The sequence below is a fragment of the Zootermopsis nevadensis genome, unplaced genomic scaffold (genome assembly GCF_977971745.1).
Source record: "Zootermopsis nevadensis isolate Lab colony 2312 unplaced genomic scaffold, Znev_1.0 Znev_ptg000028l, whole genome shotgun sequence".
Classification (NCBI taxonomy): domain Eukaryota; kingdom Metazoa; phylum Arthropoda; class Insecta; order Blattodea; family Termopsidae; genus Zootermopsis; species Zootermopsis nevadensis.
The window spans coordinates 10,015,472-10,029,471 of record NW_028259160.1 but is presented as its reverse complement, the minus strand read 5'-3'; the positions used below and the strand labels follow the sequence as shown (position 1 = coordinate 10,029,471).

Below are 14,000 nucleotides of genomic sequence, written 5' to 3'. Positions count from 1 at the left end.
CTTTGATATACATTTTAACACTACCTACCCATTTACAAGTTGTTTTCTAACCAAACTCTTACACAAGTCTCGTGCTAGAAAGCACATTTCGAGTCTGTCAATGTAATTTTCTCCATCTCTCTGTTATTTGATATCTCACAAGCCTATATCCAAATATTTTTAGCCCTTTGTACGGGAATACAATGTGAACTCTTCACTGGTTAGCAGTATAAGTTTGCTTCGTATTAGGCAGGTCCCGTGTTCTATTATCGGATGCACTCTATCGAAAATGACCCGACAATCTGTGCTCGTAAGTCGACGAAGCGCGAAGCTGGAGACAGCAGAGTGTATTCACTTCACTTCGTGAAAGAATTTGCTGTACCGTGTTCATTTCATGGGTGTGTATATTTGCACACTAAAGCGTCTGAAATATGTACATGTGCGTGTTAAAATGACCGAGGTGTGACTCAGGGGGTTAGCAACCGGACTTCACGCACGGGAAATAGGGTCCAGACCCTAATAAGTACGGATAAGGAACACGAGTTCAGAGAATGTCTAGCAGACTGACAGCTGCGCAGTAATTAACGCCACACTTGTACCGCTAGTGCTATTAACGAGTTTCACAGAGCTCTAATTGGACCAGCAAGTTCATCTCGTGACAGCAACGTGTTGAAGTGCCTGGTACTCCAGGTCGCTCCACAACGAATACCTTTACTGTTCCTGCTCTTTACAAGTGTCCGAACGATCAATGATCCACTGTGAAGCACGTTTTCACAGACAAAACAGACACGAAATAACAAGCAATAAATTAATGAAGAGAACAGAAAAATTACAAAGGAAATAAATAAACTAGAATGACGACAAAAAACCTGAAGATAAAAATATACAAAGAATACATAAAATTATCGTCTCACATCCTATTATGTTGGAATCTTGAAACATTAATTTAGAAAAAGTGGCCTATTCCATTAGCTAAAATTCAGTTTCATTTGTACCACATTATTAGAAATAAATACAGCCTATAACATCCTGTAGCAGAGTGGTACAACGTTTTTTGATTCCCTCAGGCCAAGAACAGATTTCTCGTTGAACCCAAGGGCCACGAAACCCCTCCAGGTACTACAAACAGCCACTTTCCATTTCCAATACTCGATCAGAAACTCGAATTTCCACAGCAAATATCTAGATATAAAATTTTATCTAAGTGCGCGCAAATTACTATCGAGTTACACATATTTTAATTTGCTCCTGTAATAGCTTATATCCGAGACCATTTTTACTTGTGAAACTCACATTTTACTATAAAGTACCAAAGTCAGTAGCACTTGTACGTGAAGCAGCAGACGAGACAAAGAGTAATTTGATTTTTATGCGTCGAATTGGGGAAAATAAATGAGCTTGTAAAATTCGCAACAAAGTAAATATTTTCGAGGACCTGCTTACAAGTGTCTCGGGCCGGGTGTGGCCCGCGGACCGCCAGTTTTATCAAACCGGCCAAAGGACCTACTGAAGCCCACTGGATGCAAACTTCTAGAAAAGGATTCATCAACATGGCACGTGTTACTCACCATCTCGTCCAGACTCTTGAGGTCGTTGGTGACGACCTGGGGCATGGGACCGAACGGCTCGTCCTCGTCACTGTCGCCCGGACCGTCACCTCGCTGCTCGGCCGCGATCTCACGGTCTATCTCCCGCTCCAGTTGAACCAGCATGGGAGCCAGCATCCCGAACTTGGCGCCGCGACGCGCCACCTCCAGCAGACACAAGATCACGTGTTTCTCGTTCTTTCGAAGGATAAGATCGTCCGTCTCGAAGAGGAGGCACTCCAGCACACACAGGCCGCGACGGCACCACGAGATGAAGTTGGACACATTGTCGCGAGCGAAGAAGGTGCCCGGCTTGGCGGCTGGCAGGTAGTACACCTCCCCCAGTTCGGTCAGGTTCGACGTGATGCTGGGACGCCGAGCCTGGCGCCTCTGGACATACTCCACTGCGCACTGACGCACCCTATTCGCGTGCTGCAATAAATTGACAACTTCTTGTACGGAAGAAAAACCTAACCCGAGTCAATTCAATCCAAGATCCAATTTAATATCAGTGTCATTAATTAACCAATCACTTTCCCACTCTACATATGAATCAGACTTCAGGAGATTTCCCTACTAAAATCCTGTGTGTATTTCTTATTCCCCATCGTCAACTTTCTTAATGTAACTACCTTCAAAATAATAATAATAATAAGAATAAGAATAATTATTACGCTGGACATTTTTCATTGTCTGGAATTGGAGTAGAGCCAAATCACTAAATGTCGTGTACATTACGTACACATCGCGCAACGCCGAACACGGCTTTGCTATACTGAACCAGCCACTTTCACCTTTGGAGCAGAGGTTCCCAAAGCCTGAAGACCGGGGTGGGGTCACATTCACCCTTCGTTATCAACTCGCGAAATGCCCTGTTATAAACGAGGGGAATTAATCGAAATTCCATGGCACTTTATTAAAAACTCTACCAAACTTACTATCGCAAAGACGCCTGACACCTTGCACGGGGTTACATGGCGTTTCAGAGCCACTCGAGCGCACGTTATACCATTTACTGTGTTCGTGAACGGAAAGGCGGATAAAATTATCTGCATACCAGCAGCTCCGAACTCGATTTCTGTAACAAGGAAACGGCTGTGACAGAGAGAGGCTGGGATACAATTACAAGCTGATCCTCATTGTCTACCACGATCTTGTTTCCATTATGGGAGTGGGAACATTGTCCCGCCTTTATTAAGAACGTTATGGACGAAAGGTCATTTTTCTTTTGTGGAAATAAACGTGAGGTATAAGGGTGTAAAACGCATGGAAATTTACGAGATGTTTGTTGGCTAAAAACAGACGTCTGTTGATGGCCGATGAGATCAGATGCGACAGCTATCAACTGCGTAATCCTACATTCGTATTTCTTCATAGAGGACTTGGCCGCTTCACACACAGAACCTCAATGCGACTTCCGGCTGTTCACGTAGCCATGATAGTGGCACGTGACGTTGCCTAAACATGGCCTCACAGAAACACACTTCCGCCACAATAGCTCACGTATAAGAAGAACCCTATGTTCGGCAGGTCTCTCGTATGACAATTTTGTGTGTACAGACAAACAACGACACAATTTCCCGGGAACTTCAACTTTTTCACTAATTTACGCGTGACACATTCCTCAGCTATGTATGCAAGTGGAATGAGGTGCAGAAAATTACAAAAGGAATTCGCGAAACAAAAGAATAAATTTCAGTGTAACCATAAAAACGCTTCACTTGCAAGTTTGTTACTTCAAGGAAACGAAGTTTGCAAGAAACATAACTCCCACACTAGAACAAACTTTGCAGTCGTACTTAACACCAGACATAATTCATTTGCCATATCTGCAAGACTCACTTTATTCAAGAAACAGCATGTGTCAAAATATAGCTTTCATTTTCGAATGAGCTGTTTAAAATCTTGAAGCAAGCATCGACATGAATAGACTATAAAAAATCCAACATTCACGTAGGTGATGTTGAAAATGTCACAATTCACATTCAGATACCATAATTCTCGACCTTTTGGGTAGTTGCGGCTTGCATAATTTTGGCTGTAAGCCAACGCCTTGGAATTAATCTTTAGTATTGAAAGGCATAAAAATCCACAAGACGACGTCTCTATTCATATCGCCGATAAAATAGTAAATCCTGCAATTATTATTTGTTTTTTCCTCATACCATTAAATGTAATCTGACCACACGTAAAGGTACCAAACCACAATTTTATCTATTGTCTTGTATGTTTGTAAAACTTGGGCTCTCGCGTTAAGAGAAGACAACCGATTCTTCTGCGCTTAATTTCCTCGTGAATGCAATTTGGTTTCATTATCATCGATCCAAAATATCCGAAATTTTCAAGGGATTTATCAACTACATTTATATCAACAACACATAGGACAAAACTGTATCCAATTTTTCAACTGTTTCTTTCGGTTTACTTCGATCCCCAGAAACATCCTGGAGTTCCGTTTCAGAAACCGCAAACTCCATTTCTGTCGCATTCTCTGCCCTACCTGATGGCGTGCAGTGCACAGGGCTTCCAGCGTGTGACAGCCATGACACTTGACTTCACATATTCATCCTCACGAATACTAAATGAACACAGGGTGAAAGAGGCCTAATGTAGGTAAATTAAATGGAACTTTTTTCTCTCTCGGAAGGTCTAAACATGCGCGTGGACACACACGCAAACTATATCTCGCCTTGCATCAGTCTTGATCAGATTTGATATTCATCGGGTCTCCTGTCTATGTAGGTCAACTGTCATTATTTTCTCTCACACGTCACTTACCTCACCGCTTTCGTGTAGCTATTTTAAATCCTTCTACCTCAAAGTGTCCCAATAGACTGGGCCACAGAAAAGTTCAGCTGACACTTGTCCTGCACTTCACCTATCGTTTAAAATTCTAAAACAAGACCAACGTGAGGCAACACCACATGTTACCACAGTAAGGTGATTTCTAGGTGGCTGATAACTTGCGGGAGTAATTATGGAGAGCCTTGAGTGGATGCTTAATACCTTGCAGAGTGCGACTCCCGTGTCCAGACGGTCCATGAAGTTGTCGACGTTGATGTCCAGCTCGGGGTACATCATGTTCAGCCACTCGGCTAAGTCCTCTTTCATGGCGTACAAATACTCCTCGCTCGACTTGAACGGGCGGAAAGACCGTGTCTCCTTCATCACAGGCGTTATCTCCATCCTGACGACAGCTGAAACAACGCGAAGTGCAAGAGACTGACTCGCCTGCAAATTCTCAGTTCTTAACCAAGCTACGAATGACTGTGACAGACCATGACGAAAGCTATCGATAGTGGAATTATGGGTTGTGACGCCGGGTGCATTCGTAGGTGGGTGTCTCCTTAAGAGTTGAAGATGGTGGCAGTGTGTTCCTTCGAAACGTAGGTACCCACTTACAAATCCAAATGACGCCACAACCCAGAAGACCATCATCCAACATCATCTCCGTCGTGAGAATCTTATCAGGCAAAATCGATCCGGATAACCAGGGCGCTGACAAAAGTCACTTATCAGGTACCCCAAAACATATGTCAAACGCGTCCATCAGAATGCACACGTTTTACAGAAATAAAACTATAAATAATTAAAATAAGTAATTTTATATAACTTTCAGCATTTATATCAGATTCTGGGAAGCTTATTTGCATGAGTATTACCCTTTTGTGTGTTTATGTATGCATTCTTACATACACCTATCGAGACCAATACGGCCCCGATAAAATCATTGTATCAGAAAGCAGTTTCACTTGCGAGATCAATAATAAAGTTACGAAACTCCTTAACAGATTTCAACTATTCAAATGGAATATCAGAACTTTAGATTTGCGTGTTCTTGGTGATAGAGTATAAAACCCCCATTAAATCGCAAATTCATAAACATGCTTACACTATTATGAACATCGATCTTAGGAGGTGCATTTTAAATCAAGATTATCCCCAAACTAAAGAATCCGTAGTCTCGAAATTGTTGTCCTGTACCTTCATTTGTGCAATTTGCTTTTCCAGTCTGACAGTTACAACACAATTTGTCTGGCAAAGATGGGGATCGAAATCAGACCTTCCCGATTTCTTTTTCGTGACGTCTGGATTAGAACGTCTCACTTCATGTACCGGCGAGAAGTTCGCCTAATACCGTTCTCACGTGTCAATTGGCATTTCTTGTTTGAGGGAAACTAGGATGGCAAGCCTGCTAGTCTGTTTTGATTGCAAAATGACGAAGATGAGAAGACGCTTTCGAGAACACGACGATCGACGGTTCACTACACAGGACAAAGAAATAGTTCCAGAAATCGCAACACTTACTTGACTGGAATTACTTCTAACACTGTAGATGCCAGACCAAACAAAGATGCTCAAATAAAAATCATTTCAATTGACTCAAAACTATGTGGACCACAGATTTAGTACATTCGTATCACTGACATGATTCTAACAGTTTATAAGTTACGCAAAATTATTAAATTATCCCAACATTTCTATCAAAATGCTAAGCAAAACCCTCAAAACAATTCGGCAATTACTTATTCTCCTATCCGTAATAAAATAACAGTTTATCACCACATCCTTCCATCAGCACTGGCCCCATCCAAGTACAACGGAGTCTGTTCACGTCTTCTGGTTCAGACTAAAGTGTGAAAAGTGACAGATACACCGCTTTCACTGAGAAATTTAACAATTCAAAGTACACGAAGCCCAGGAATTATGACGTAACAACACGAAGACTTGATTTATCGTGGCAGTTTAAACACGCTGTATACGAATCATAGACTGTATTTTCGCATCACTAAACACAGAGCCAAAACCTTTCCGAATGTAAGGGCAGAAAACTCCCGTCAACCTCACACTCAATCCTTCATCATCATCACCGTCTGGACAAAACTGAACCAGCAGTTGTCTTAATTTCTGTTGCATCTCCATTTCCACGCAAGCTCTCTTAAGAGATGGAATTAATTAACCCAGTAAACATGGCAATGAACCTTTGGTTCCTTCACCCGAGCAATTGTTAGCTTTTCAAGAAATACTGTAAAATGGAACTAAATTCTGAAATGCAGAAATTTTTAATTTCAAACAAAGTATTTAATCCGTGGTAAAATAAGCACTAAAGCTTGCAAATTTTGTTCCGTTCATAGCAAAGTTGTTCCCACGAAAGTGTGAGGTCGGGCCCAGCACAGCTCTGTTCACGCCTTCCCGGAAGGGTTCAATCAATGAGCTTTAGGGGGAAGGGGGAACGGGGGGGGGGACGTGTTGGTAGTTAGCCCGGACCGGATGTGATGTGTTGTGATAACGATATAAGGGCTTCTACTGTCGTGTCCCTCCTTGGGGAAACTTCTGGAATGAACTTGTAAGCCGGGTGGTATAGCACATGGGCGGAAAAAGAAAACAGATGGTAAGAGACCTAGGAGGCAGACCAACGTCCTTGTGTCGATTTCTGTGAAGGCCGGGTTGGTTGGACCATGCAAACCAACACCTGTAGTTCTTGTTTTAGCAGTGCGAAGTCACACTACAGGGAAGGTCGGGTCACTGGGAACACACAGACGTCGATAAGTTTCAACAAGTCGGCCTCTTGTCTCTTGCAGTCAAGTTCCCAGTAACATCTCACGATGTGCTAATATCGGTACATCAGAGAAGTGTTGTGCAAATCGTAAATACGCACAGCACGCTGCCTTTGAGAGCTTTGCAGATATGACGATGCAATGTTTGGGTATGTCATGATCCTTTCCTGACGTATCCCAGATGACGTAAGATACTACTTCTGGTCAAAATGAGTGAAAACAAAAATGGGAGAGGGGAGAAAAGAAACAATGCAAACAATTCATGAGTGTCTTTTTTAATCCTTAAAAGCGCAATGGTGACTAAATCCCACTTTCGTATGATTCTCACTGCATAACCAGAGATTATTTGAAGCTGACGCCCAAACACTATTTATGAATTCTGTCAGTACAGCAAAGAAACCATAACTTTTCACCATTACGAAGATATGTTAACTCTGTTTGACAAAATTCTCCCTATTTGCAGTGAGAATTTAACGAAACAAATAAAAACAGAATTACTGGTTGTTGAAGCAGGTGAGGCATATAGTCACCATTGCGCTTTAACAAGCTGATCTTTGCAACAGTGAAGAGATGTGTTTTCTTTGACGTTCAGGCTGAATTCTTAAATACTATTTGGACGGCTACAAACGGTTTCTCTCCATCCGGTCCAAAATAATAGTGCAATGATTAAAACTTAAGAACAAATAATACATGGGAGAGATAAACAAAACAAATATGAAATTAAATACGCATTCAAAATAATCTACCAACAGACGCTGCCTGCCACTCGTATTATTTTCATTAAAGTAACAGTTACATCGAGTAGACTGCAACTTTCTCAAAGCTGTAAAAATATATAAGCTAATAAAAAGTTTCAACGGGGAGGAAAAAACACAACGAAACAGCCACAATGGGAATGGCTCTCTGACGCAACCGTAACGTATTCAGTGAAGCGGATTTCTTATACTGTTGCACTTCCGGTATGAGTGTCGACTTATAGGAGCACACCACGTGTCGTCCCACAGAGGTTGTTGGCTGGATTCGAGGTTTTATAATTAACACGACGGATAAAACAGCGGGCACCCGCGTTCTCTAGCGCGGTTTACTCTCAGGTCGAATCCCGAATGAAGTTTCAGTCAGAAAAGAGATACAAATCTCTGATATTTGAGGTTCTCACGACGTGAATATGTCGGCTTTGTCATGTGGGCCTGAATTGTGAGGTCAAGTGGACCTGTAGATGGTCACCCATAGTTCAATGGACAAACAACTTCACGTTTCACCCTGATACCCTGATTATGGAGGCGATACGATCCTCCGAAACGCTGGTTTTAAAATCCTATGTCGTGGGCTGTTTGAGAGATACTATGACTTCTTTGAATTAGATGCCACAGACCAGGATAAATAAAACCATCTTCTTATTCATACAGAAGCAATCTTTTGCCAAAAATACTTGCATTGTCATCGCCCTAATGTTGGATACAGCAGGGACCTCAGAAACGTCGATAAACACGGCGCAACAACCCTGGAGACAGCCATCTTCACTTGCGTTGTTGTTGTTTCATTGCACTGGTTCGTGCTTAATTTGATTATCATGTTTAGTATTACTTGTTTTAATTTATAATTTATTGCAAACTTATTATCGGTCGCCTGTTATATCACCATCAACCCAGTAACGCGTGAAACCGATGTCCATGCACGTCTACGAGTTGACTGACTCCTCACGGCACTCCGGTCGCTAACAAAAGGCTACCTCTGCCAAAGAAGGGTGAATAAACGTTTCGCTAGGCAAACGTTAAAAGTACGGTTCGAATCTTGAGGGAGTCACGAAGTCTGGTCGTGAGCTACGTCACTGATGACGTATCGGAGGTGCCCCACATATACTGAATGAAAGTCCAAGACACCGCTAATCCGTAGGCACGCCGGCACAAGGGGAAAGGGGACTTGCAGGATATCGATAAGAACGGCTCATGCGCACAGGAAGTGGGAAACCTATGCGCTGGAATTTCACAAGTTCCTGGTATTACGAAAACACCTGCAGCAGTGCGAATAAGTTTATAGCAAAACGACCTAATGTAATCAAACAGAAATGAACCCGAAACTGCATAACGCTAAACTTTATCTGATTTGTTAAAAATCAATTTTAAAATTTTATGCTCATCTCATATTTCAGGAAACAAACTTATACAGCATGCATAATAAATGAGAAAAGAGCCTTACGGCATGCTCAGCCAATATTGTTGCAGGCTGTGTTAGAAATTCGAATTCTTTTTTCTTGCATTGTTATGCACGCAGGAGTTCATATAAAAGCTGACCATTGTCGGTCCATATTTACATACCGGTGCACCTGACTGTCTGCCCCGCACTCAGCTCAGATCACCTGCCCGTCCTCGTCGACACCACGTGCCGATCGTCCTTTCAAAACCTGCCTGATCGCCCGGACTTCGCGAGAATGGACTGGGCTGCATTCCAGGCTTGCCTCGAAAGCAGACTACCGGGGAACCCCGTGGTAAACGACGAGGAAGAAATTGACAAGTGCGTCGAGGAGCTGACCAGTGCTATCCTGGAAGCCACAGCAGCGTCCGCTCCCAAGCTTCGACCCCGCATTGACAGGCGACCGCTTCTACCCGCTAGTATTCGAGATGAAATACGCCTGAAGAACCGGCTGAGGAGGCGATGGCAGGTCACAAGAGACCCCGCTCTTAAGACCCAGGTCAATCGACTCCAGAGGTCGGTGACCTATCGTCTCAACGAGTGGCGGAACGAACAGTGGAGCGACACGCTCGAATCCTTGGACTGCGAGGACCAGTCGCTTTGGAAAATGACCAAGCGTGTGATGCGAGTCCCCACTCCGTCGCCCCCCTTCTTAGTGATGGGAGGACTGGCTCTCTCGAACCCCGAGAAGGCAGAAGCCCTAGCCGACAGCCTTGAGGTCCAGTTCCAGCCGGTAGACTACCCGTCGGACCTGACTACAATTGACATGGTTAACGAGGCGATGCGAGCATACGAGTATGCCCCTGTAAATGAACCAAAATTAACCAGTCCATCGGAGGTCGCCCAGGCCATCAAGGGACTCAAGCTTGGCAAGGCTCCGGGCCCCAACGGTATACCGAACAGGGTCCTGAAACATCTCCCACGACGCGCGGTAACCTTTCTCACGAAAGTGTTCAACGCGGTCCTTCGCAGGCAACACTTCCCCTCGGCATGGAAACACGCTCGAGTGGTGTCCATACTGAAGCCGGGGAAGGACCCCACGCTACCTTCTTCCTATAGACCCATCAGTCTTCTCGACACGGTCGGCAAACTCTGCGAGAAAATCCTACTAACGAGGGTCCTACACGAGGTCAGTGAACGCGGGCTGCTGCGCGACGAGCAGTTTGGGTTTCGACCCAGACACAGCACATCGTTACAGCTGGCTCGCCTCGTCGAAAGGGTCAACAGAAACCTTGATGAGAAGCGGCTAACCGGCGCGGTTTTCCTGGACGTGGCCAAAGCCTTCGACACAGTCTGGGTCCAAGGCCTCCTATACAAACTGACCGTCCTCAACTTCCCGTCGTACTTGGTAAAAACCATCTCTTCCTACCTCGCTGACCGGACATTCCAGACATCCTTCCAGTCGGCCATGTCCACACGTCGTACCATGCGGGCTGGAGTTGTGCAGGGCGGAATTCTCTCCCCTGTGCTCTTCAGTCTGTATGTCAACGACATACCCACACCGTCCCGCCACGTCGAGTTAGCACAATACGCGGACGACACGGCTCTAGTAGTCACGTCCCGTAGCCCAACGCTTCTCGTCAGGTATCTGGAGACCTACCTCAGTAGACTTGAGCTCTGGCTCAGGGCCTGGAGGATTGCTATCAACGTCTCGAAGAGCACCGCGGTTCTCTTCATTTCCGCGAGAAGACACATCCAACAGCCCCGAGCAGTGCAGTTCCTCGGACAGCCGATCCAATGGGTCAAAACAGCACAGTATCTGGGGGTCACCCTTGACGCCGGGCTTACTTGGTCGGCGCACGTCAACCAAGTGGGAAAGAAGGCAGCGCAACGATTAGGTGTGCTAGGCCCGCTTATCAATAGGAGAAGTGGCCTGTCAATCAGGAACGGTGTACTACTCTATAAGCAGCTCATCCGTCCCATAATGGATTACGCATGCCCGATCTGGAGGTCAGCTGCCCACAGCCACGTCCAGAAGCTGCAAGTTCTGCAATCCAAGTGTCTTCGAATTGTTACTAACGCGCCCTGGTACGTTAGTAACAGGCAAATACATGAGGATCTGGGGGTCCCTTTCTTTGCCGACCACATCAGAGCACTAACTGAGAGGTTTGACTCGAGGTTAGCTGGTGTGGGGAACCCCTTAGTTCGGCAACTCGGAAGACACTCGTGCCGAATGAGGGCTGCCAGAGTTCACCCAAGGGCAACCGAGGGCGACTGATGTTCAGCAGGCCAGCCGAAGCCATCCCCAAAAGACGGCCAAGTCAGCACAACGAGTGGTTAGACTACTCGGCTACCCTGACTGAGGTTTTCCGTGCTTTCCTCAGTTGTAAGGCGAATGCCAGGGTATAACTTAATAGGGGCACGGCCCGCCACCCTTCCCCCCGATCATGGAGGCCATCAGCTGAAGTGATCTTCCCCCCATGCCGCAGAGGCCTTCAGCCGAAACGGCCCCTCCCTCTCTGGGTTCATACCCCAGAGACCCAACCAACCAAATTCCTTCGACAACTTGCCTGACAGGATAACCTCCCATCAGCAGCAACAAATCCCAGTTTGAATGGTCGAGGCTCCCGCCACGACGAAACCCCGTTAGCGTTAGCAAAATTTCCGTTCTTATATTACGACCGTTTACCATTTCCAGCAATGCGTCTTGTGCGCAGGAATGGTTTCACCTAGGTAGGGACGATGCTTGCGCTTGCGCAGGCCTCTGCCCTCAGTTAGCTTCTTTGGTTGGTTTGGTTGGTCCATATTTACACATTGTTGGTATGGATCCTACACATCTTCGTAACGCTGTTTTGTCGAATGACCCTTCCGTATAGACGTATTTACGTCAAAAAAGTTGACACAAGGGAGTCTTGACCTAAGTAATGACACAGCAAGCAGAATGACTTCGGAAAGAGCAAAACAAACATTACGCAGACCACATCATGCACATTGCCAAAGTTATGTGCATGATCTGGCAGCCCTTGGGGCACAACCGAGGACCCTGACCTGGCGATCCAACAATAGGCTTATGTACAGGACCCAGCGACGATGTCTGACAATACTAATTTGAATTCAAAGCTGCTGTTGGATCAGGTGTGTTGCAGAAGAAGCTTTGTGCATCATTTGACAAATTCAGTGAGTAGATCTACAAAAGTTTAAGTACGGAATTTTACTGTATGTTCATGTACGTTAGAGGATCACGTTCGAATATCCAGAACAACACAACGGATTTGAAAGAAATTTCGTACTAACGGGCTGCGAGGAAGTGATGACGTGTATTGAGACATTGAGGATACCTAAGATTTATACAAACTTAAATGCATTACCTTCTGGATCAATTGCCACGTTTCCATTTGCACCTACAATTCCTCAAAAAAAGAAAATTCTATCACTACTAATTATCAGTGACAACAGTAATTTATTATTAATAACAATTATCCTTAAAATAATTACAACTACAAGCGACACAAAAATACGTCTACTTACGAGTGGCATAAACTAGATTACATTTTATTGCAGTGTTATAAATATAAATTCCAATGTACATCTTAAATAAAACGCAATACTTGGAGGACGAAGTCTGTAAAAGGGTAATAAGCTGTATGAATTCTGCCAAAAACTTTTACTTCTGTTGTCAGCTTGGATTTATGGGGCAGATCCATAAATAGACTGGTTCATCTTTTATTTAACGACACTCAACTCTAGTGAACGATGAAGCGGTCCTGATGGATTCGGAGTACTTACATATTTTCACCCCCTCCCTCTAGCTGTAGGGTAAAGAGCGGGTAGGGGGAGTTCCCACCTGCTTTACCTAGCAGGTATATAGCAGGAATACCAACAAAACACGCTCGAGAGGTCAGAAAAAGAAAAGTACAAAATAAACCAATGTCGTTAAATACGTCCACGGTTACAGACTTCAATAAACATTAATTACCTTTATCGTGGATTTTATCTTGACAACGATACTAGTTATTTTAAAATCTACGTTCTCCTATTTACGTAAGACACGGCGCCATATTACAAGCATGCCACAGGACGGTCAGAGACGGTGGGATGTTTTTCTTGGGGCCGGTCAGAGTAAGCACGATGCTACTTGGCATTAGCCGATTTGTGAGGCAATGGAAAAGCAATCACAAGAATTCCATTACCACATTCAGACCCCGATGACCTAAGAATTAAATCATCTGGTAGGAGTTCTGTTATCTGTGTAGTGACTAGAACCATTTGCCTTGCACACACAAAATCCAACTGGACTGGCTTTATTTTAATGCTGTAGTAGGTAATTATTGTCGTAATGCGTTTAAAATAATACAGCCTATATTTTATAAACAGATCTGGTTTTGAATGTTCATCAAAACAATTAACTTTAGTTTAAATACATTTATTTTCTTTCCTTCATCGATCAATGTTCGTTTCTTCCATCAGCTTCGCAAACGTATTTTTCTCGTTATGTCACTGCTAGCAAGTAATGAGATACTCAAAACTCCTGTCTGAGGTTGGAATTCCCAACATTCTAAAGTGAACTGTAAACACTAGCGATCAATGAGAAATCCAGCTCGCGAGGAGATGTGCAGTGGCGATTAAAAACAGGGCACGCAAACACGCATTGAAGTTTCGTTAATCTGTCTTCAGTCAATTCACTACAGATTAAGGTTTGAAAATTTTTCAGAAAAAACGATATGATGTAGATCTAACACAAACAGAA

The 14,000-nt window shown here is 44.2% G+C and overlaps 1 protein-coding gene across 1 annotated transcript in view; it reads right to left on the bottom strand.

Moving 5' to 3' along the window:
• pigs (GAS2-like protein pickled eggs) overlaps positions 1–14,000 on the bottom strand; it is a 48,946-nt gene that overhangs the window by 33,777 nt on the left and 1,169 nt on the right. Inside the window, exons 2-3 of the mRNA XM_087357601.1 lie at positions 4,572–4,762; positions 1,548–1,997 (exon numbers count right to left, since the gene is read on the bottom strand). Coding sequence (XP_087213727.1) covers positions 1,548–1,997; positions 4,572–4,751 — 630 coding nt within the window. The 5' untranslated portion in view covers positions 4,752–4,762. The remainder of the gene's footprint in view (positions 1–1,547; positions 1,998–4,571; positions 4,763–14,000) is intronic.